Genomic DNA, 23,780 nt, shown 5'->3' on the forward strand with positions numbered 1-23,780 from the left:
AATTATTTCTGAAACAAGTTCAAAGCATAATAAGTATATTCTTTTTTTGATCAACATAGTTTAAGTGTGCCATGGAAGTTTAACTCTAGGGTCAAGTGTGCTGGGAGATGAAAAAGTTGAAAAATACTGCTTGAAATGGTTCTGCATGTTTCTATCAGCAGAATCAGAATAAAAGGTGGCTGACATGTCCTGTGCTGGCCTGGACACTCCACCAGGACAGGGTTTGCCGGCTGTGTCTAGCGCTGTACCCCCGATGCCCAGCACCATGCTGGCACATGACAAGGCACCAGTAACTTTACTGCATGAAAAAAGAGCCTGGACACAGGCCTTCCTGCAGGGCTGTCTCCCTACTCACCCCAACCGGCCTCTGATGCCCATGGGCTCCTAGCCACATCTTTTCTGTTCTTTGACCTTATTCTATAGAATCAGATTGGGACTTGGTTTCAGACCCTACCTCTGAAAAGGATGCTGCTTTGCAAAACTGTCCCCAGAACCCAAGAGGGTCACCCTGGCACCGTGCTTAGTGCAGAGGTCCCAGTGGTGCCTGTGGCATGGCCCAGCCTTTACTCCCAGGTGGAGGAGTGGAGGGTCAGGGCATCCCAGGGATGGGCCAGCAGTCAGAGACGAGAAACGCCCCCATGGAGAGACTCTCAAGGCCAGTGTATCTTGAGTCTCCACGGGCTGGCCAGACATCCTTGGGACATGGGTAATGGCGGGCTGGTCCTACTTCAGTCAGCCCTGTGGCCCGCACAGCTGGGGAGTGACCCACCTGTCAGGACTCCTTCAGGTGGCTCCAACCCTGGGCTGGGCACTCAACACTTCCCTTCCTGTGCTGCACAAATGCACGACACGGCAGCAGGGATCTTCCCAGGTGGAGAGTCCTGCCCAGTGACAGGAGCCGGCACTTCTCCAGCTCCTGTCGGGTCTTGGGGGGGTGTAGGTGTGGAAGGATCGATGTTGGGGGAGACCTTCCTCGGGGCCCCATGGGGCAGCTCTCACCTGTTTGTGTACACAGCAACGGAGGGGGTGGTAAGCATGGCTGGTGGGCCTCTGGGCAGCTTCCCCAGCAGGAGGGCAGTCTGCACACACTCCACAGCTCTGAGCAGCCGGGGCACGGTGGCAGTCTGGGAAAGGAGGCAGGAGAATGCCGCTGTGGACCCATCTGCTACATCACCTTTGCTTACTGGCACCAGCTAACTGAGACTCTCAGCAGGGACCGGCAGAGGCGGGGGGAGGGAGGAAGACAGCCCTGCCAGCCGTGAGAGTGTGTGATTGCGGTTTGAGGCTCTGTGTGAGTGTGAGTGTCCAAGTGCCTCCCAGTGTGAGTTTGCACATGAGTGTGTGTGTGTGTTGGGGTGTGGGTACATGAGCATTAGAGTCTGAGCGTGCCCGATGCGTGCAAACATCCTCGTGTGTCGACTGTCTTTCAGCTCTTCCTGGCTGGTGCAATGGCCCCACACAATAAAGAAGGGGGCATAGCAAGAGTAGGCTCTGCGGCTCCATCCAGGAGGCTGTGTCGCCCCAGAGCGCTGGGGCTGCCCTGTTCCCACTCTGGGCAGCAGCCTCTCTTCTGAGATCTTGCAGAAATGAACCAAGAGTTCACTCAGACTTGGGGTTGGGGGTCCCCCCAACCTCTCCAGCTGCCAGCTTACCTGGATGAGGCTGAGGGCCTTGATTTACAGAAGAGGAAAGAAGGCTTAGGGAAGCTCTGTAACTTGCCCAAGTCACAGCCTTCTGAGTGACAGGGGCAGGATTTGAACTCAGGCTGCCTTGTTCCAGAGCCTCGCTCTGCCCACCACACATACCGCCTCCCAGAAGCTGTGCCTCTGAAATTTTTCTCCCAGCTCCCTGGGCAACATTTCAACCCTGTGGCCTCAGTTTCTTCATGAGGGGAGGAAGCTCCACCCCGAAGTGCTAGTGTGAGCAGTGCGTGTGAGGTCCATGTGTGGCCGGGACACCCACCTGGATGCCTTTGGCCTCTGCAAGCTCCTCTGGTCTGTTGCTCAGGGAAGCTTCCAGCATGCTGCCCACAGCCTGAAACAGGTCCCTGGTGGCTGCTTGGCGCCTCTGGTCCTCAGGATGGGCCTTGGCACTCACTGTCAACAGGGCCTCACCAACATGCTGCACAGCCCGGCTGGCCTCCCGCTGGGTCCACCCAAAGAAGGAAAAGCAGCGTGAGCCCCTGCTTGGGACAGCCCCCCCCGGTGGCATTCGAGGGACAAGGACTGCAGTGGAGGAGAGCCTGGAGGGGCACAAGCCCGGGGGGAGCTGGGCTGGAGCGGGCACATAGCTGCCTGTGTCTCTGACCCCAGGCCGGATCCTCCCTCCTTGGAGTGCTCTGAGTTTCTTCAGCACAGTATCTTCGTCAGACCCTGAGTCCTCCCCAGAGCACCCTGTACACAGCACACAGTGGGCCTCGGTGAGGGAGCATCGGACGATGGGTGAATGGATGGAGGATGGATGGATGGAAGGATGCAAGGATGTGTGAAGGACAGAAAAATGGACAGATGGGTAGGTGGATGAAGGAGGGATAAATGGGAGGATGGATAGGAGGGTGAATAGGTGGGTCAATAGGTGGGTGGATGAAGGATGGATGAAGGATGGATAGGTGGTTAGGGATGAAGGATGAGTAGGAAGGAGACTGGATAGATGAAGGGTGGATAGGAGGGTGGATGGACGGACATAGCACTTTTTCCAATTGTGTAACTACATATGTATTTGTGAAATTATTTATCTAATGTCTGCTGTCTCAGCTGCCTGGTCGTATCTGTGTAATTTGCTGAATTGTCAACAAGTTGCACAATCAGAACCTAGCACATACTGGAATTCAGGAACCGCTTGTGGGATGAATGAACGAATCAACGTGTGAATAAGTGAATAGGAGGACGGGGGTGAGTGCAGACAGGTGTGTGTACACGCAGGGTGTACTCACGTAATAGCGGGATGAGCGAATGGGAGAGTGAGGGGGAAGTGTGACAGCAGCAGCACCACGGCCCTGAGACAGAGACCAGCTTTGGGTGGAGGAGCTGAGGGGGAGGGTGGCTCTCCCCTCTCGCTGTTTTTATAGTTCCTTTTAAACCCTTGGCTGACATAACCCTGCAAACATAGGGTTTTAATTTAAGCTGTCCAACAAGATGATCCCAAGGCAAGGATTTGAGGGCAAGTCATTTATTTAGGGGTGATCAGGGAAACATTGGTGGGGAAAAGAAAGGGAAGGGTGGAAGCCAGTACAGGGGTGGGCCCGCCCCCGTCTCCTGGGGCTCAGTCCTGCTCATAATTACCCATCAGGAGGGTACAGGTACCCCACACCCATTAGTTGCTGAGTGCTGCATGAATTCCCTGCTCTGTGGGTAGGTAGGGTGGGCCCTGGGGTCAGAGAAGTCCTCCAGGCAAGGAAAGGCAGGGGCTGTGTGTGCTAAGTTGGGGGATATGGGTGCCCAGCAGAAATGTCGGGACGCGCACTTGGCACCCAAAGATTCATGAGATTCCGTTACCCGCCTCAAGTTGTCGGGCAGCCGGTGACAAGAGCGCGCATGGACAGACAGGCCCTCACTCCCAGCGGAAGACACCATCCCATGCATTACCCATGCAGGACCGCGGACGGACAGCGGCGGAGTGCTTGGTGGCCTCGGGAGAGCCCCATAACTGAGGGGCCCCTTGGATCTATGCCCAGCTGGGCTGCCCCCCACAACCATGGAAGAGGGTGTCTTGTTCTTGGTGGGCTCAAGGGGGTAGGGGAGCCACTCACCTGGGCCAAGGGGGTGAGCTCCTCACTGTGGCGGGTCACCTCTCTCAGCGCCTCCGCCAGCCCCTGCACCTGCTGCATGTTCTCCAGGCTGGCAGTGACCATAGACAGTGACCCCAGCACGCGCTCTCTGACCTTGGCACAGGGCGAGACAGGCAGGGAGAGGAAATGTAATCCCAGTGGCTCCATGAGGTTGTTTTAGAAAGATATGGGGTCACAGGAGTGACCGGGGTCATCTGGGGTTTTTGGAAGTCCTTCAGGGCTCGGTTTGCCTCAGGGGAGGTGTGGTAGGAGGATAACAGCCTTCCAAAGATGCCCACATTCTAATCCCCGCAACCTGGGAACGTGTTACCTCATGTGGCAAAAGATACCTCATCAAAATCACTTAGGAGATTTGATATAGTTAGGGATCCTGAGACAGGGAGAGTGTCCTGGATTAAAAGGTGGAGCCCATGTAATCACAAGGGCTTTCTACGAGGGAGGCAGGAGGATCCAGGTCGGAGAAACAGATATGAGGATGGAGGCAGAGGTGGGAGGACAGAAAGAGAGAGAAGAGGAGGAAGAGGAGGGAGAGGAGAGCAGGGGAGGAAAGGGGAAGAGAGGGCTTTGAAGATGCTGGGAGCCCGTGCTTATAGTTTTTAGAAGCTGCAAAAGGCAAGGAACAGTTCTCCCTTGGAGCCTCCAGAAGGTTCGCAGCCCTGCCCATACCTTGACTCTGGCCTGTGAGACCCATTTCAATCTTCTGACCTCCAGAACTGAAGGAGAATAAATCTGTGTTGTTTTCAGCCACTAAACTTGTAATCACCTGTTACAGCAGCTGTGGGAAACCCACACATGATGTCTCAGGCTTTCTCCAAATCCTCAGACCACAGCTGCACAATTCGGCATTATTTAAAAGTAAGTGGGGTCTCAGGGTGGCACTTGTGATCCAAATGTCCCAGTATGGGTAGGAGGCCTTGCTGGAGTTTTGGGGACCCTGCGTGCCTTCACAGGGGAGGGGACGAGGAGACTTGAACTGGCCACAACGCACTAGTGAGGCCATGTCAGAAAATCCCTAAGAATCTCATTTCATCCCTGCCCAGTAGATCTTTAATTGTAACTTTATTTAATTTTAAGCAACTTTAACCTAGATTTCAGTAGCTAGATGTGGATCGTGGCAACCCCTGTCACGACCCCACTGAGCTGCACCTCACTCTGACACACGGGCTTTCAAGGCAGCTGCAGGGTCTGGGTGAGTTGCCAGCAGTTCTGGGCGCAGACAGGTTGCCATGCAGGCTGTGGCAAGAACGGGCCTGCATGTTAGGAGCCTCGTCCCAGAATTTTCCAGAAGGGAAACTCAGATCACATATAATCTCCTGTTTGCTCCTGCAGATTCTCCTCCATCTTTTGTATCCTGGCAGTTCATAGGGCTGGGGTGTTCCCTGGGGCTATGTGGAAATGGCACCCTCTCCTGACCCAGCAGAAGGGCCAGCAGGAGAGGGGTGGGGTTTACTCTCCAGATGCCCCCAACCCAGGTCACAGCGGGCTGGCTGCCTCATTCTCTGAAAACCACCTGCTAGGGAGCTCTGACTCCGGGCAGCTGCTGCCTCTTGATTCTGGTCATCAGGGAGCCCCTGGGGTCCTGCGTGCTCTCTCCTCCCTAAGCCCTGCCCATGCTTGTCTCAACAGAGCTCTTGTTACGATCTCCTCGGTTGCACAGTTAGACCTCTGTCACCTGCCAGGCCCCTGACAGCTCATGGGGAGACCTTGGGTTTGCTTGTGTGGTCTCTAGGCTTGGGGACCCCCAAGATGTCCATAGGGAAGTTTGCCACGGGTGCCACACAGAAAGAATACAGCCAAGAACGAGAGCCAGGCATGTGTGCACGTGTGTGCATGTAAGCACCTGCATGTGAGTGCGTGTGTGTATGGTAGGGGGTTTGCTAATTTGAGACAGAAGGCTGGAGTGTGAAGGGGGGAAGAGCCAACCTGGGTTTAAATCTCCATCTTCACCTACTAGACTGGGCCCCAGGCGAGCCACTCTGGTTCACGAGGCCTCTGTTTCCTCATCTATAACAAAGAAGGGACCTCATAGTTGACCTCCTAGGGTGGTTGTGGGGATTACACATCCATGGAGCCCTAATTCAGAGTCTGGCAGTTCATAGAAGGTGCTCGATGTGTGTTAACTGCTTTCTGTAGGCCAATAACTCTGACAGCCGCTGCTTCTTATATTAAGTACTTGCCTGCATCCCACACCATGTTAGAGGACTCCCCTACAAACCCTCCAGGGGCCCAGAAGTTTTTCTTCTGTCCTCTGGGCCTGGCAGGGGTATGTGTGTGTATGCGCCGAGCATGGACATAATCACAGATTCTGCGATCATTGTTCAGACTCTCAGATGGTAACATATGAAATGGCCACGTTGTGATTTAAAACTGGCTAAATGTGGGCAATTTTTGTAGTTTGACCCTTAGCTGCTGGGATTATAATTCATATTTAACTCTCCCCACCATTTTGTGAGGAAAACAGTATTCTTTTTTTTTTTTGGTAGTTTCTGCCCAGGGCTGGGTTTGAACCCACCACCTCCAGCATATGGGGCTGGCGCCCTACCCCTTTGAGCCACAGGTGCCTCCCAGGAAACAGTATTCTTTTCTCTCTTTTTCAGAGAGGGAATCTGAGGCTGAGAGAGGTTCAGTCCCTGGCTGGTGACAATGCAGATGGCAGTAAGTGACAAAGCTGGGACAACATCTGAACGCCAACTATAAAGCATTACCCATGTAACTGACCCCAAGTCACTGTTCCCCTCTGGGCCTTGGTTCTGTTGTCTTTGTACGAAGGGTATTTAGCACTAAATGTGGGGCAATGCTCTCCACTTTCCCTCTGGTCCCAGAAGCCTGTGATTCCATGAAGGCAAGTCAGGAAATCAGGCTGTCAAGGTCATTTATATCACTCTGCGTCACTGGCAAGGACCAGAGAGGGAGGTGATGTCAACCACGTGGGAGATGCCACAGGCCTCTGATCCCTAAACCCAAGTGGCTGCACACAGACCCTGGGCCCCGGTGGAAGTGTGTGAAAGGAACCCCTGGGAGCACCTTCCGTCTGGTGTCCATTCTTAGCTGCTGGCCAGAGCCCTGGCTCTGGCGCTCCTGGTTCAGTGCAGAGGACACAGACTTGGCCAGCTGGAGGAGCCTCTCTGGGCCATGCTTGCCTTGCAGAGTGGTGCTGATTTTCTCTGACACGGCAGCCTGGAATACTCCATCCTCAAGTTGCACGTCTCCAAGTCTCACCTGTTGGGAAGCCGGGAATGTGCTCAGCGGTCCTCGTTCAGGGACCTGAGGTCTGAGGTCACAGGTTTTCATGTAGGGAAGCCAAGCGGGCCTGGATGCCTCCAGCCTGGTGTGGAGGCTCTTGGGGACTTCGTGAGGCTGGAGGGCAGCTATCCACTTGTACAGGCACCAGAGCCAAGCCTTGCTCAACTCGAGCCTCTGGCAAGTCCTTGCTGCCCCGATCACTGCTTGCTCATCTGCTTCTCAATCCCTTCCACCTCCACCTGGCTTCTGACCCTTGAAATCTTCTTGGGATTTTATCCAAGCTTCATTTTTGCATCCCTGCTGGCTCTCTTGGCACCTCCTTCCTCTGAGCTCTCTGAATGCACTGGCCTGACTCATGCCAGTGTCCTTCTGGCTATCCCTGCCCCAGCTCCCAATCCTACCCATGTCCTGGCCACTAAGTCATACAATGTGCCCAGGTAAAAACTAGTTAGTCTTGTTGTGTCCACAGCTGTGTTCCTAGGACTTGGCACAAAGTAGAAGCTCTGTGCACGTTTGTTGAAGAAATCAATGAATCAGTGGCTCATCCAGCTATGCCTTTGGCTGCCCTCCATCTGGCCACCCTTCAGGTGAGGTTCACACTGGTCAGGAAGTTTTCTCAGTAAACAAACAGTGGCCACACCACCGCCTACCTTAACTGTTGCATAGGTCTGCTGTCTGTCCCCGGCGTGATTGGTGACAGAAATGACCACCGTCAGCACAAAGTCACTGTTTTCTTTTCCAAGTGGCAGATAAATGGATGGGAGGACAGGTTCGGGGCCACAGTGTAGGCAGGAACCTAACAAAATAAAAATTGACCAGCTGTTGGGGGGCGGGGGCATGTCCAAGCCCCAGGAACATAGCAACTCAGGCAGAGTCTGGTCACCAGGACACAAAAGCCACAGCTCTTGACATCAGGGCAGGTACTTGGAGTTCCACGCTTTCAGGGAGTAGACCACCATGCACACTGGTTCACTGTCCTCTCTAAGTAAGTGCAGGTCACTGTAACTATGCAATAAATTTACTAAGATCTGGAAGAAACTGCAGGAAAAAAAACCCATTGACTATTTAAAAACTTGAAGGCACTAAACCAAATGATAAGAAGAAAGGGGAAGAGGAGGGATGAGGGAGCTCAGAAGGCAGGCAAGCTCCCTCCAGTGTCATTTCCTTCACAAAGCCCTTCCCTAATTGCTGTCTCTGAAACGGTCACTCCTACACCGCGTATGTCTTTGTTTACCCATTGTCTCGGCCATGTCACCAGGAAGGGGCTGTCACTGTTTTGCTCCCTGCTGTTTATCTCAGGCACTAAGAACAGAGCCTGGCATTCAATACATATTTGTTGTAAAAATGAATGAATGAATAAATGAATGCCCTTTGTATGATTAGATAGCAACGACTCATCAGTGGGCTCGCTAGTCATTGTACAGCGGGCAGTCATGACACCATTGACTTGCCATCGAAACTCACGTTTCCTTGGCCACACTCTCCTGCCTTCTTGGTAACCCACACCAGGCAGGACAGAAGTAGGACAGCTGTCCTGATCTCTTCCCTTGGTGAGATTTGGGTCCAAAATGAAATCTACTGACCCTGCTTGTAGTTTTTTCCTCCCAGGCTCAGCCCCAGTCCCAGTCTTCTTAATGGCCCTGCATTTCCGCTTCTATTTGGCAGGGCCCCATGAAAAGTGCACTTCCTCATAGCTGAAGCGCTTAGGCCCATCCCTCCCTAAACACGGCACAGCACTTACATCATCGGGACATTTGATGCTGGACATTGGGAGCATCCTAGCAACACTCCCAATGCCCAAGTTTACAGGAAAGTTACAATCTGATTAGGACATTTCGGAGCCCATATGAGGGCCACACAATGCCAGACCCCACTGGGAGGAGACAAGGAATCAGATGAACCCTCCAGGCACCAATCGCCCAGTTTGTTCACCAAACTGGGTGAACAAACACAACTGGGGCTGCTCTCCCTGCCTGTCCGGCCAACGCCAGGGGGATGGGTTGTTAGCATGATGGGAGGGAGGCCATGCAGGGTCTTAGCAATGTGGGGAGGTCTGCCATGTTCGGCGCCTGCATAAACCTTTGCAAAAACGTTCTCCTTCCAGCTCAGCAGGTCCTGCCATGTTGCCATTCCTCGCGCCACCCTCGAAGCAGGATCCCAACCCATTTCTGTTCTCCTGAATAGTTCTGGAGTGCCAAGGGGTCACAGCTACTCCGAGTGTGTGTGCTGGGGATGCTGTGCTGGTGGTGGCCCCAAATGGTCTTTCTGGTGGGTATCCTCACTCACTTCTCCCTTTCAACGTCTCCCATGCTAGGACAGAGAACATTTTGGCTTCCAATTGTGGAAGAGCCACTGATAAGACCTGCTTCTCATGTCTCTGTGGGGTGCTGGGTGGGTCGGTGCCTTGGGGGTGGGGGCCAAGGATTAGGGGCATCACCCTCCTGCCAACCTTTTGTGGGCATAGGAGCGAGAGGGGTCCCTGTTCTGGGAGAGGATGAGCCCAGGAGCTAAGGGGGGAGCAGTGTCCTTTGGCAGTACCTGATTCCAGGCAGAAGCAGTATTGCAGGAGGCCGGGGGCGGCGGAGGCATTGCAGACGATGGAGAAGCTTGTCAGAACCGTTCCCTCCCGTGGGGCAATGGCGCAGGCAGGCACCTCGGGGGTAGGCAGGGTGCTGACCACATAGGTATCCTCCCCGAAGGCATCTCTGGTCAGTGCTAGAGGAGAAGACAGATGGTGCTTAGGGGCGCATGTGGGCTCTGCAAATGCAATCAGGCTTCAGGATCACCCAAGGAGATTGTTAAACATGCAGATTCCTGGGCCCCTCTCCTGAACTGGAGCCTGAGACCTTGCTGGAGATGCCCAGAAATTTACATGTCTAACGCCTCTCTGATGCAAGGGACCTGAGGGTCTCACTTTGAGACATTGGGCAGAAATATGGGAAGACAGAGAGAACAGAGCTTGAATTTCAGTCCTGCGATTTATTAACCAAGTGACCTTAGACTTTGATTTTTAGTTTTAAAAATATATTTTATTTTATTTATTTATTATTTTTGTGGAGACAGAGTCTCGCTTTATTGCCCTCGGTAGAGTGCCATGGCATCACATAACTCACAGCAACCTCCAGCTCTTGGGCTTAGGTGATTCTCTTGTCTCAGCCTCCCGAGTAGCTGGGACTATAGGCGCCCGCCACAATGCTCAGCTTTTTTTTTTGTTGTTGCAGTTTGGCCGGGCTGGGTTTGAACTCACCACCCTAGGTATATGGGGCCGGCGCCCTACCCACTGAGCCACAGTCACTGCCCAAAATATTTTATTTTTAATGGGTGCATGACAGTTGCATTATCTTTATGAGATTTTTTTTTTCTTTTTAAGTCTGGGGTCTTGCTCTGTCACTCAGGCTGAAGTGCGGTGGCATCATCATAGCTCACAGCAACCTCAAACTCCTGAGCTCCAGTGATCCTCCTGCCTCAGCCTCTCGAGTAACTGGGACTACAGTCTTGTGCCACCATGCCTGGCTACGTTTTGTAATTTTTTTTTTTTTTTTTAGAGATGAGGTCTTGCTGTGTTGCCCAGGCTGGCCTCAAACTCCCGTTCTCAAATGATCTTCCTGCCTCAACCTCCCAAAGTGCTGAGATTTTAGGTGTGAGCCCCCAGGCCTGGCCAGGCTTGGTGTTTTTGAGATTCAGTTTCTCATCTATCAAATGGGGCTAATAACAACAACTTCTTTTTGGAGATCTTGTAAAAAGGCAGCAAGTCGGGAAACAATAGCATGTTCAAGATCACTGAGTCAGGAAGGAACAAAACCAGGATCTTGAAACAGGCTGATCCCACCCTGAAGCCCATGATCTTCCTAGACCCCGGCAGCTGAGCTGTAGCAACACCTCACAGGCCTGGAATAGTCACCTAGGCTTTCAAAAAGAGAGTATGCCTGGAAGTATTCTGAAGAAAACTTTACCCATTAAAATGAATTCCTCAGCCTAGACTCGATTCAGAAGGTTTAGGGTGGACCTGATCCCAAACTAGAACCCCAGTTTATTCTGGTGCAGGTGGTCTGTGGGCCACTTCGGGAAACATAGAACCAAAGGAATTCTTCCTAAAAAGAATATTCCTTCCCCCTATTCTCCCTCTTTTTGAGAATCTACATTTCCCACCCTGGGCTTGTTTTAAATGAGAAGCTCTGAATTACCCTGGCAGAACACGCAGGTTGCACCACCCCAAAATGACGTGGTTGTACCACTGGTGTTATTGCACTCATCCTGCGAGGTAGCCATCCCAAGGCAGGTGTTTTGACTATCACTAGTTCTCATGGGAGGAAATCGAGGCAGTGAGAGGTTCAATTTTTTTACCCAACATCTCCCAGGTAGAAAGTGGCATGGCGGGATTCACACCCAGCCTGCACAACAGCCCTTGGCCTTGTGAAACCAGCAGGCCCCATGTTTCTGTTTATCCTGGTTCCCTGGCAGGAGGTGAAAGGGAGGCTTCCCACCTGTGGCTCTGACTCTGATGACCTTGCCCCAGCTCTGCAGGAGGGAGCTGCTCAGCAACAAGGAGGAGGCGTTGCTCTGAAGGGGAGTGAGAGAGCTGGGCCAGAATCCTCTGAGTGTGCAGGCATCCGGGAGGGGCTCAGCCTGCAAGACAGCAGCATCCAGGGCCCCTGAGCTGTCACAGGGCCACCGGATCTAAGCACGATGACAGCTTCTGACTGCTGGGGGCCTTTCAGATTCACCTCTGATGAGTGGAGGGCAGGCTCCTGCTGTATCTCGGGAGGTTGACCTGGCGTACCCAGGCTCCACCCTTGTTGGGGTGTTTGGGGCCGTTTCCCTGGGAGCAGAGCCTGAGGTGGGGGGGCGGGGGGTCTGTGTGGAGGTCATCTATTGAAGGGGAGTCTCAGAGAACACTCCTGGGGAGAAGCAGGGCAGAGGAGGATGGAAGCCAGAGAAGTGTTTCAGGAGGAATCAGCCTGCCGCGCCTTCCTCCCCCGGCAGCTCTGAGCATAGGCTATACCACAGAAGCTGCCTTCCTTGAGGGCACAGGCCTGGGGGCGGCTGTCTGACCCCACGGCCATCATTTGTTAGCCGACGGCTGCTTCACAGCAGCTGGGACAGGGGTGCCAGCCTGGAGAGGGGAGCTGGCTGAGACGTCAGTGGCATCTGCTGCGGGATTTCTCCTAAGTTCACTCCCTTATAGCCATCCTCCTGTTGACAGGTCCCTGACCCTCCTCTGCAGTACATCCCCCGCAATGGGCTCTGAATGGGGCCGACCTGCCCCGTCTCACCACTAGGTATGTGACAAGGGTCTGGCTGATCAGAGGGGGAGATAGATTTTTCATGTTTTTGAGAGGTTGTCCCATCCTTACCTTCTCTGTTGGAGTGCTGTCTAAATACCAGCTAAAGGTGACCTCCGGGGAGCTGTCTCCCAGGGCAACCCTGAGCAGAACGTCCTCTCCAGCGTCCACTGGCCCACAGTTCTTGTCACAGCTGAAAGGCACACAGAGGACAGAGCCAGGAAGCTTCTTGGGGCATTGTGGTGGTTGGGGTGTTTGTCCCCTTCCAGCCTCATGCTGAAATTTGATCCTCCTTTTTGAAGGTGGGGCCTAATAGGAGGTGGTTGGGGCATAGGTGGCTCCTTAATGAATAATAGATTAATCCTCTCCACGTGTGTGCGTGTGCGTGTGCGTGTGCGGTGTGGGTGAATTCTTGCTCTATTAGAGCCCTTTCCCTTGACAGCTGGTTGTTAATAGGACCCTGACACCTCCCTCTTCTCTCTCTTTCCTCCTTGATCACCATGTGATCTCTGCACCCCTTTGCCTTCCACCAGGAGAGGAAGCAGCAGCTCAAGGCCCTCACCAGACACAGGGGCCCAAGCTTGAACTTTCCAGCCACCAGAACCATGAAGTGGGGTCTTGCTTTGTTGCCCAGGCTGGAGCTCAGTGGTCTGATCATAGCTCACTGCAACTCGCTCCAACTCCTGGGCTCAAGGATCCTCCTGCCTCAGCCTCCTGAGCAGCTGGGACTATAGGTGCCTGCCACCATGCCTAGCTAATGATTTTTTATTTTGTGGAGACAAGGTCTCACTATGTTGACAGACCACTATGGTCTGTAACTCTTGGCCTCAAGTGATCCTCCTGCCTCAGCCTTCCAAAGTGCTGGAATTATAGGTGTGAGCCATGGCACCCAGCCATTTTTCTTCACAAATTATTCCTTTAAAGCAATATAAAATGGGCTAAAACAGACCTCTGGGATGGTCTTCTGCCCAGTCCTTTTCAAGTCTTTTCAGAGGGTGGGAAATGGCATTTGCTCAAATGAAAAATGAAATAAAAGTCACCCTGCCCAATCAGTGCTGGGACATAGCCTTGCTATGGAGATGGAGGGGTTGGCAGCTTGACAGAATTTCTGTTTCATCCTCTCCACGTGGTGAGAATATGCAGAGTGCTGAGGCTGAGACAGGACAATGGGTTTGAATCCTGTCCCTGCCACTTACAAAAGTCACCAGCACAATGACTTAATCTCCTGAGCCCCCCTCCCCTGCAATGTGAGGGGATGAGACAAGACAATTTCTTGATTCTTCCTAGTCCAAATAACAATAAGCTAACACTGCAGCTTTACAGCACACACTCCATGCACAAATGACTTCCACGGCTATTAGTTTTCCACTGCTCACAACAGCCCTGGGAGTGATGTGTCAGAAGTCCCATAGCTCAGGCAGGGAAACCAGGTTCAAAGAGCTTCCGTGATTTGTCCCATGTGGGTGGATGGAATACAGACCACCCTGTCTGGATCTGAGCCCTGGGCCTCCTTGAATGTCCTACTCATTCCGTCGAGCCAATAAGAGATGGCTTTGGCATCTGCTGTATGTCCCGTCCATCCCCCAGGATGGCTCTTGAATCTTCCTACTTCTCTCTACATGTCTGTTCAGGTTCTCATGTGTAGGGTGCTCTCTACCTGCCCCTCTGTTCCAGTCACCACCAACTCTGCCCCGGAAGACTGCAGTCTGCCCCTCCTGAGTCCCTGCACCCTCTGCTTCTGGTCAGGTCCAGGGATGGGAAGCGCTGATGACGGGAGGCTGTGAGCAGAGCCTCAGGATTTGTTCACCACTCTCCCTGATCGTTCTCTGACAGCAGAGGCTGTTGGGAGGACCCTCTTCTGCAGCACCTGTTCCCAGGGGCTCCACTAACACTGTCTCACCTCTGGTCTTAGGAATGATAAGGGCTCCCCTCTTGTCACCCTGCATTGTCCCCCATTCATTCCTTAGCCCTGCCCACACCTGTAAAGAGACCCTGGTCTGAGGGAGCTGCCTGCTCTCTTACCTAACACAGGAACCCAACTTCTGGTTTGGGGCTTTTAGAAGAAAGGCATCGTGAACAATAACATTGGTAGCTCCAAATATATATATATATATATATATATATATTTTTTTTTTTTTTTGAGACAGTCTCACTTGTCACCCTTGGTAGAGTGCTGTGGCATCATAGCTCGCAGCAACCTCCAACTCCTGGGCTCAAGCGAGTCTCCTGCCTCTGCCTCCCAAGTAGCTGGGACTACAGGCGCCCACCACAATGCCCAGCTATTTTTTTTCTGGTTGCAGCCATCATTGTTGTTTGGTGGGCCCTGGCTGGATTCGAACCCGCCAGCTCAGGTGTATGTGGCTGGTACCTTAGCCACTTGAGCCACAGGCGCCGAGCCCCAAATAAATATTTTGATTTAAAAAAATGTCACCTTTAATGCTGAAAGGCTGAGCCAACTTGACCTCCCACCTTGACTCCTGCAGGGGCCTGCAGCATTTCCCTCCTCCCTTTCCCTCCTCTGGCCCATTCTTTCCTCTGCCACCAGAGTATTTTAAAGCAACATGCAAGCATGTGTCCCACCTGCTTGAATCCCTCAGGTGGCTTTCCCTGCAGAACTCTCAGGGAAAAGACCAAAATCTTGACATGACCTGCAAGGCCCTGCCTGTCCCACCAGCCTCTTCCTGCCCCTGTCTCTCCATAATCAGGACACTGGCCTCTTTCACTTCCTATTGACTCTCTGCTCCTTCCCTTTGCCCACGCTGTTCCCTCTCCAACCGCACCTCCTTGCCCACCTAATTCCTCCTCCTCCTTCATTTTGTTCCTGAGCAACACCTTCTCTGATCCCACAGTTGGGGAAGCTGTCACAGTAGGGGCTGATCCCCAGATGGCAGCCCCCAGGAGAATAGATGGGGATGTGTCTGCTCACCTCTGTCCCTAACAGGGCCAGCAGGAGTTGGCTCTCAGAAACTGGGGGCTGAATGAATGAATGACAGCCCTGGAGGAATCCCTAGACCACAGTCCCCACCTGATTCGAGGTCTGAGTTCCAGAGCAACAGACACGTAGAGGCATCGCTCCACCTGGTTCTCCAGCCTCTGGCCTCTCAGGACAGCCAGGCGCAGGGTGACAGCAGAGTTGGGCAGTGGCAGACAGGATGGTGGAACCACCAGTTCCTTCTGGTCTGTGTGGAGCAGCCGCCTCTCAACACAGTCGCTCCACTGAGTCCAGCAGCGCCCTGCAAGAGATGGCCAGATGCTGGACTCAGTGACCCATGACCATGAACTTGGCACATGCTGCTACCTTCTGGTTTGGGGCTTTTAGAACAAAGTGGTCATGAATAACAGCATCAGCTCCAAACAGAGATTTCGATTTTTTTTTAATGTCACTTGTAATGCAGGTTCCAGGAATGGTGCTGCAGAAGATTTTTTCTGGGAAAATGACCCTTGCTTCACTCAGACTGAGCAAACTCGCAGGGGATACTTGGCTTGCTTTGCACTGGTGACTCACACTGGTGATCAGGAAGGCCTGTGGCAGGAGGATCAACAGCTCCACGACACTGTCCCAGCAGCTCCTTACCCCTGTCACTCCATGTGGACGAGGCTGTGCACAGCCCTATGTCTCCGTGGGCTGCACCTCCATCTGGGAGACTGCTGTGTCATCTCTTTCTTTACTTTAGCTGTTCCCTAAGTTTCTTTCTTTTCTTTTCTTTTTTTTTAGACAGTCTCACTCTGCTGCCCAGGCTAGAGTGCCATGATGTCATAGTTCACAGCGATCTCAGACTCAGGCTTAACGGATTCTCTTGCCTCAGCCTCCTAAGTAGCTAGAAGTATAGGCATGTGCCACTACGCACAGCTAGTTTTTCTGTTTTAGTAGAGATGGGGGTCTTGCTCTTGCTCAGGCTGGTCTTGAACTCTAAACTGAAGCGATCCACCCACCTCAGCCTCCCAGAGTGCTAGGATTGCAGGTGTGAGCCACTGCACCCAGCCCTCTCTGTTGACTGATGTTTCTCCATCAATACCTCCCTCCTCACAACCTCCCATATGGTAGTCATGCCCAGATATGCCCAGGGGTCAAGTTCATCAGGTGCATCACCTCTGCGTTCATTGTACCCTCTGCATTCACTTAACGAGAACTAATATTCAGAAGAATATTAGCTGTGGCAATTGACATCAACAGCCTTAACATTTTGCATGACTTTCGACCCAGTTATTCCATTTCTAGAAACTTATTTATGAAAGTAACCCCGGATGCAAATAAAGACAGGACGATAAGGATGTTCATTATGGTGTTCTGTATAAGTGCAAATAATTTGAAACAACCTAAACCTAGAGGCCACTGGTAAATCAATGATGGTAATGACCCGAGGGTCTATTACACAGTTATTACAGAACTCAAGATGGAGAACATACCACAACATTCAAATACACAAGTCTAATTTGTAGAAAGGAGGGTAAAACAAAAGCAATATCCACAGTGTGAACGACATTCATTTTATTTCCAAAAGAGAATGTGTGAAGCTGGGATATACCTGCTAAGAAAGGGAGGACACTATTTCTAAAAATGAGCTCCCACGGACGGCTCATTGAGTAGGGCACTGGTCCCATATACCGAGGGTGGCAGGTTCAAACCCAGCCCCAGCCAAACTGCAAAAACAACAAAAAAATAGCTGGACGTTGTGGCGGATGCCTGTAGTCCCAGCTACTCAGGAGGCAGAGGCAGGAGAATCGCCTAAGCCCAAGTGCTGGAGGTTGCTGTGAGCTATGACGCCACAGCACTCTACTGATGGTGACAAAAAAAAAAAAAAAAGAGCTCCCATGGTACCATCTTCGTTTGTTGGAAAATGCCAAACTCACTTCCTCCCCCTAGACATGCTCCCCATGATATGCCAAGGGCGTACCGGTGAAGGGAGGAGAGTATTTTTATCGCTTGCATTGTTTGAAACTCCAGTTTTATTATTGTGTTTATATTCTCTATGACCCCTTGTTGCCAGCCTCTAGAATATTTTTTCACTTGCATTGTTTGGGATTCTGGTTTTATTACTGTGTTTAAATTCTTTATGACCCCTTGTTGCCAGCATCCAGAACCAGCCTCTTGGTCCACCACTGCTCTCCCCTTCCTCCCATTTCCACGCAATCTGCGATCTCTGGCACATACAAGTTGCACAAGATGTCAGGCACAAGTAATGCTAGCATGAAGACTAAGAAAAAGAAGAGCAAAATCTGACTGCTATTCATCACTTTTTTGTCCTCATGTTTAGAACCTGGGAATATTCTTCACTTCTGAGTGAGACAGGACAATCCAAGAACTCCAGCACCACCTACCACACGACCATTGGAAGAGCAAATCCTTGTCATTGTCTGGCCAGCCCAAAGTCACCGCTGTGAAAGGATCTGTGTATGGACCAGGCTTCATGTACACCTCCACGTCGCCTTTATCATTCTGCAGAAAAAGCAGCCAGCAAGGGGAACACCGTAGTGGTTAACTCAGCCTCACCACAGGGTGCCCTCCACCCCAGAGTGAAGAGAGAGCCCAGCCCATCTGCCTGGCTTCCCCTCATGTTGTTCTGAATGGCTGGGTAAGCCACCTTACTCCAAGTGTGGGCTCAGGGTCCACCATGCTTTCAACTGTGTTAGCAGAGGCCATTCTGGGCTTGATGCTGGACATACAGGAATAAAGAGACTCAAGTCTGCCCTTGTCTGTGGGGAACAGTGAGGATAGGCAGGTCAAGGGACAACTAAACCAGATGGAGAAGTGCTTCAGAGGGGGGAGCTTGAGCAATGATGCAGGCCCTGGGGCTGTTCAAGTCTTAGACTGGATCATTTGCCTGTGACCTCCAGCCAATTTCTAATTCTCTGAGCTTTTGTTTCTCCCAGGGTTTGACAGCATCTGCCCCTGAGGTTGCTGTGATTTAGTCTGCTTATCACTGTGTCTGGCCCTGAGGAAAGGTGCAGGGCTGTTGCCTTTATAAACCAGCTAGCAGGAGTGGGGGGGGGGGATGCCCCTGAGGACAGGCTCCCAGAGGAGGAGGGGGAAGAAGGGTTAGCTGGGTAGCAATGAAGAGCACATAGCTTATAGCAAGAAGGTTTGGCAGGATGCATGCAGTGTTCTAGAGTAAATTCTGGTGGCACCTGTTAAACAATCCCAACGCTTGCTCAAGCCTAGAATGGTTGGCCTGGAATAAGTGGAACTCAATCCCCAGTGGCCTAAGAATGAAATCCAAACTCCTCGGCGCAGCACCTAAGGCCCACGTGGGTTGGCCTCTGTTTATTTTTCTGTTGTCTCTTCCCCCAACCTGCCCCACCAGGCTCCAGCCACACTGGCTTCAGGCCATTTCCAGCCTCCCCACCTTCTTATCCCACCTACCCTGAAAGCTCTCATCCTTCTTTCCATCGACTGTCTTATCTTCACGTGCCCACTTCACTGTCACCTCTTTAGAGGCCTTGTCTGATCACATTTGCCAGACCACCCCTATGAGTGGCTATCACTGCACCCAATAGGTTCTTGTTAAACACTTAACACAATTCTTAATTACATGCTAATTTCTTTGTTAGTCTCACCCAGTAAGCCTGATGTAGGCAGGGTATCTCTAGCACTGAATGTCATGCCTCGAACATTGTAGATTCAGAATAAGTCTTCGTTATTGGATAAATGCATGCATGAACAATCTCAACATAAGGAGGTAAAGACTCAGTCTTGTTATGAAAACTAAAGAACACGGGCCTGTTGACTAATATGAAGCTACATTAGAAAGCTATAAATTTCCCTCTGATTATGGCTTAGCTGCATTCCACATGTTTGCATAGGTTATATTATCATTGTCATTTAGTTAAAAATATTTTCTAATTTCCCTTGTGTCTTCTTCTTGACTATTTAATTTTCAAGATACCTAAGAGATATCTACATAGCCTAGATAGCTTATGATTGATTCATAACTTAATTCTGTTATGGTTAGAGAACATTCTGGGCTTGGTTTCAATCCTTTTGTACCTCTTTTCAAAGGTACAAAGAGTCTTGGGAATTCCTGGTACTTGGACCACTTGGACCGAACAACAAAACTCAAAAACTAAGACAGAGTGCTTGGATATCTTTGTCATGTAAGATTAAAGGTTTTTCTTTTTTCTTTCAAATACTCACATTCTTTTCTTCAGCTTTCATTTCAGAAGGTTCTTGGAGACTGCCAGGGGCTGTGAACACAGTGAGAATGGGTATCAAGCTTTGGCTGAAAACCTTGTACAACGTTGCCAAGAGGTAGAGTTAGACGGTCCCCAGGGCATCCCCTTATCTTTGGAAAGAGAACACAGCAAACATTCAGGTCATAGGGGAATGGGTCAAAAGAAAACCATCTAGTCTACCTTTGAGCTAAAGATAGGAGTTAGTAGTAAAGAAAGAGGCAGCTGCCAATAAAGAAAGAACACAGGAGTTAAAAGTCAGACAGAGGCAGGTCATCCTGCTAATGGGTACCTAACTGCCAGTGGAGGGGTTGGGAGTGAGGCCCTGATGTATATAGTGTTCACGCCCAGGCTGCAAAAATTCCCACCAGAGTGAATCTCAAGCTACCAGCCTGACCTTACCGACTATGCAGTGAGGAGAGATGGTTATGGTCAACTCTAGTGAGCTGGCGGTAGCGGTGTGGATCACGATGGTGTGTGTTTGTACCCTCCTATTGGCCCTTTATGGACTGTGTTAACCAGACAGGTTAGTTATTCTTTTTTTTTTTCATTGTTTTTTGAGACAGAGTCTCACTCTGTTACACTCAGTAGAGTGCCATGGCGTCATAGCTCAAGCAAAATCCTGGGCTTAAGCGATTCTCTTGCCTCAGCCTCCCAAGTAGCTGGGGCTATATATAGGCACCCACCACAACTCCTGGCTATTTTTTTTTGTTGGAGTTGTCATTGTTTAGCAGGCCCGGGCCAGGTTCGAACCTGCCAGCCCCAGCGTATGTGGCCGGCGCCCTAACCACTGAGCTATGGGCACCAAGCCAGAGAGAATTCTTAATATTTGTAGAATGAGATGTATATTCAGAGACCTATTTTGAACAGCCCCTCACAAGATCTCAAGTAAGTGCAATGCCCTCAACTCCTGGGTAACAGGTTTTATGGCCCCTTGTAGAAACACCTTGCCTGTGACAGTGATGTTTCCAATCTCCAAACTCAAGTTTGAGAAGGCGTTCTTCACCAGCACAGTGACCAGAAAGGTGCCTGCAATGCAAAACACAGATAATTCCGAGTGTCGTCCATAACTGTTCAGCTTACGAGAGTTACAGGTGTTGTCCGTAACTGTTTAGCTTATCTCTCAGCCTGTTTCTCTCCAATCCACCTATGACAGCATGTTATCTTTCACCCTCGGAGCATTGAATGAATTCCTGCTGTATACCAGGCACATGGTGCAAGGCTCTGGGACACAGACATGAAGAGTCACGGTCCCTGTCCTCCAGGGCTTTATCAGCTAGTAGACATGTAGGACAGTTAAGTGTTAAACCATGGTAGGAATAGCATGTGGGCATTGTGGGCATGGGGCGGTGTTGCTTCACCCTCACGAGAGAAATAAATGGCTCATGGGAGGGCGCCAGGGCTAGAGCAAACCCCAAAGGATACACAAATGCCATTAGTCAGATTAGACAAGGGATCTCCCAGAGGGAAAGACACGACAGGACTGGACGAAGGGCTGAGAGAGCAGAGAGGGACGAGAAGGGTGTATAAGATCCATCCGAGAACACCTGCTCACACCGGTGTGTCCCATCCCTTCTCCCCTTGTGGGGAGGGGTGGGGAGGTACCTTTTCCTCCTTTCAAGTGTAGGGAGAGGGTCTTCAGAGGGGACCCTCCCCTGGAAAACTTGACATGTACTCTTTGAGGTATGAGAACCCCTGGGCAACCTCCTTCCTCATGCCCTGGAAGGGACAGTTTGGGAGGGGGTAACTGCATTTGGCTGGGCGCAGGCCAAAAAACAGGCTAAGAATCGGATCTGTCAGTTCCTTAGTCTTAGACTTCTACAGAACTTTATGAAGTACATGTTAGTTGTTTAAGCCAAAAAAAAGGTAAGGATTTTCTATGGGCCAAATGTGGGTCTTGGTGAGAAGGAATGTGAAGAGAGCTTGGAGAATGAGGAGCGTGCAGCAGAGAGAGGGAGGTGGCCAGGGAGAAGCTGCCACTGGATGTGGCCAGCTAGAGGGACAGCATCACCCCCGCACACACACCCAGCGCAGGAAGCTGGGGTCTCAGAGCTGCTCCTGCTTGAAAGAGGCAGCTTCAAACTTCTGCTAGGCCAGCACCGCCAAGGCCAAATGTTCCTATCCTGTCCCCTGTCCTTCCTCTCAACCCTGCAACTCCTGGAAGAGTCCATATCTGTTGGTTTTAGGGGGAGGAGACGTCTGCTGATCACCTCAGAGGGAGCAAAGATGTCACAAGGCAGCCAAAGATTTTACGGATGACTGAGACATAAACTTCCCCTGTTATAGGAGTTACTTTCATAGGAGACAGAATTAAACTTGCATTTGGATTACAGCCTGTGTACTATGTGTATTTTCCAGTTTCAGCAAATGCTGGGTTCTTCCTGTTTCAAGCTGGACCCCAGATACCCAGTGAAGTTCCAGTGGTTTGCTTCTAGAACCTTTTGCTGACTCTTCTGTCAAGCCCCTTGCTGAAGGCGTATCATTCACTTCCTAATACACCTATGAGATGGGGGCGAGCTGCAGGCAGGTGGCTAGAGACCCCAAGATTCTCAACACATTCCTGCCTGCAGATCTCATCTCACAGCCGGCTCTCAAAGACTCTCTGTTCCTTTCAGATTAAATGCAAATGTGCTCTGTGGCCTCCAGCCCTGGCTGGTGCCAGCCAGTCTGTCCCCCAGCCAGGCGGCATGATGACACTTTCTCTCTCCATCCCCATCTCTCCCACCCTTTAGTTTTTAACCCAACACCACCACCACCACCACCCCCATGGACTCTGTCCTCTGCAGAAGTCCAAATATAACTGCTTTTTTCCAGTCATTCTCAATAGGGTGACTCTGCCCCTCAGGGACATTTGACAATGGCTGGAGACATTTTTGGTTGTTGGGGTTTGAACCGTGGTGTTACTGGCATCTAGTGGATGCTGCTAAAACTCCCAAAGTAACAGCCCCCAACTGTAAAGAACGATTCAGCCCCCGAAGGTCAGAAGCGTCAAACTTGAGAACCCCTGAAGCATCAGCTCCCCACAGGCAGATAACATCTGTCTCCTCCTTAGTTTTTGATCCAGGCAGGATATTGGGAGCCGTGTGTGCCCAGTACCCACTGGCAGGACCCTGGGTACCAAGTCAGGAGGGAAGAGGAGGGAAGTTTGGAAGGGGAGCCACCAAGCACAAGTACCTTCCACCGGGACAGCCACACAGTAGATCCCAAATGGCTCCCCGAAGCTCGGTTCCTCATGGGAGAAGGTTGCACTGAGTCCTGCCAACTGGAAGGTCAGCTCCTCCGGGCTGCCCCGAGCCACTGAGACATTGATCAACAGGTCCTGTCCGAGCTCCAGATGGTCTGACGCCCAGGAGGCCTGCAACCCTGACAGCAGCTCCAGGAAGTGGACCGTGATGTTCTGAGAGGGTGAGGAGGTGGTGGTGTTGCTGATGGCTTGGATCTGCAGGTGGTGCCTCCCAGGGCCCATCCGTTCCTGAATTTCTCTGTCCAGGGTCAGATTGGATGACAATGCGCCCCTCTGGGTGGTGGACTCAGCCAGGGTTATATTACCCAAAAGCACAGAATAGGTCACCCTTGTTCCTATGTGGGGTAAGAAAAATTTAAGAATGTTAGTTACTACCACGCAGATGATAGTGAAAGAAAATATTACCATGAGAATGTGACCACTTCTCACTCCCTACCATAGGAATGTGACCACCTCTCACTCCCTACCATAGGAATGTGACCTTTTGTAACTGTTCCAGGAGATAGCCCCAGGAGCTGCAGCAAATGTTTACTATTAAGCAAATATTTGACTGTTAGTCTTGTCTTAAGACAGTTGAATAATGAACCAGAGTTCTTATCTGGTTACAGCCCCAGCTGTGTCTATTCCCTCTTACTTTATTGTTAGAGCCCCTGGCATGTCTGCTATTCCCGCCTACTTTGTAGTTTTTGCCTTTATAAGCTTGTAAAAAACTGCTGTGCGGGGCTTGACTTCTCGGCTCCTAAAAGAGTTGTGAGTCAAGTCCCAGCATGCTGGAATAAAAATCCTCTTGCGTTTTTGCATCAAGCGACGTCTCTTGCGGTTGATTGGGGTGGTCAGAGCTCCGGGCAGAGTGGGGGGTTCTGCCCCAAGTCTTTCAATAGTACCATGGTAGTTCAGACTCAGTCTCTGAAGCTATCTTGGATATAGACACAGATGTGGCTATAGAGACAAAGAAATAGGCCAGGTGCAGTGGCTCATGCCTATAATCCTAGGACTCTGGGAGGCCAAGGCAGGTAGATCGTCTCAGCTCAGGAATTTGAGACCAGTCTGCACAAGA

At 51.3% G+C, this 23,780-nt stretch overlaps 1 protein-coding gene across 1 annotated transcript; it reads right to left on the minus strand.

The window, feature by feature from the left end:
- Nucleotides 1-479: 479 nt before the first annotated feature.
- Nucleotides 480-19,472, minus strand: LOC128598607 (polycystic kidney disease protein 1-like 2). The gene is made up of 11 exons (XM_053609200.1): nucleotides 19,445-19,472; nucleotides 17,632-17,749; nucleotides 15,338-15,545; nucleotides 12,385-12,505; nucleotides 11,515-11,656; nucleotides 9,569-9,745; nucleotides 7,681-7,826; nucleotides 6,812-7,006; nucleotides 3,749-3,880; nucleotides 1,963-2,145; nucleotides 480-1,124 (listed from the first exon to the last, which is right to left on the minus strand). The coding sequence occupies exons 1-11, from the start codon at nucleotides 19,463-19,465 to the stop codon at nucleotides 996-998; spliced, it is 1,572 nt and encodes a 523-aa protein (XP_053465175.1). The 5' UTR covers nucleotides 19,466-19,472; the 3' UTR covers nucleotides 480-995.
- Between the last annotated feature and the right edge of the window lie 4,308 nt (nucleotides 19,473-23,780).

This window comes from Nycticebus coucang, chromosome 2, assembly GCF_027406575.1.
Source record: "Nycticebus coucang isolate mNycCou1 chromosome 2, mNycCou1.pri, whole genome shotgun sequence".
NCBI classification, from domain to species: domain Eukaryota; kingdom Metazoa; phylum Chordata; class Mammalia; order Primates; family Lorisidae; genus Nycticebus; species Nycticebus coucang.

Bases quoted from the DNA above. Each gene is read 5' to 3' on its own strand.
- LOC128598607 (XM_053609200.1), bottom strand. From the start codon at position 19,465: ATGAAAGCTGAAGAAAAGAAT. The intron at 2,146-3,748 runs GTGAGTGGCTCC...GGGTGGACCCAG, and splicing joins AGCTCACCCCCTTGGCCCAG to CGGGAGGCCAGCCGGGCTGT. The intron at 1,125-1,962 runs GTGGGTGTCCCG...CTCCTTTCCCAG, and splicing joins CAGAGGCCAAAGGCATCCAG to ACTGCCACCGTGCCCCGGCT.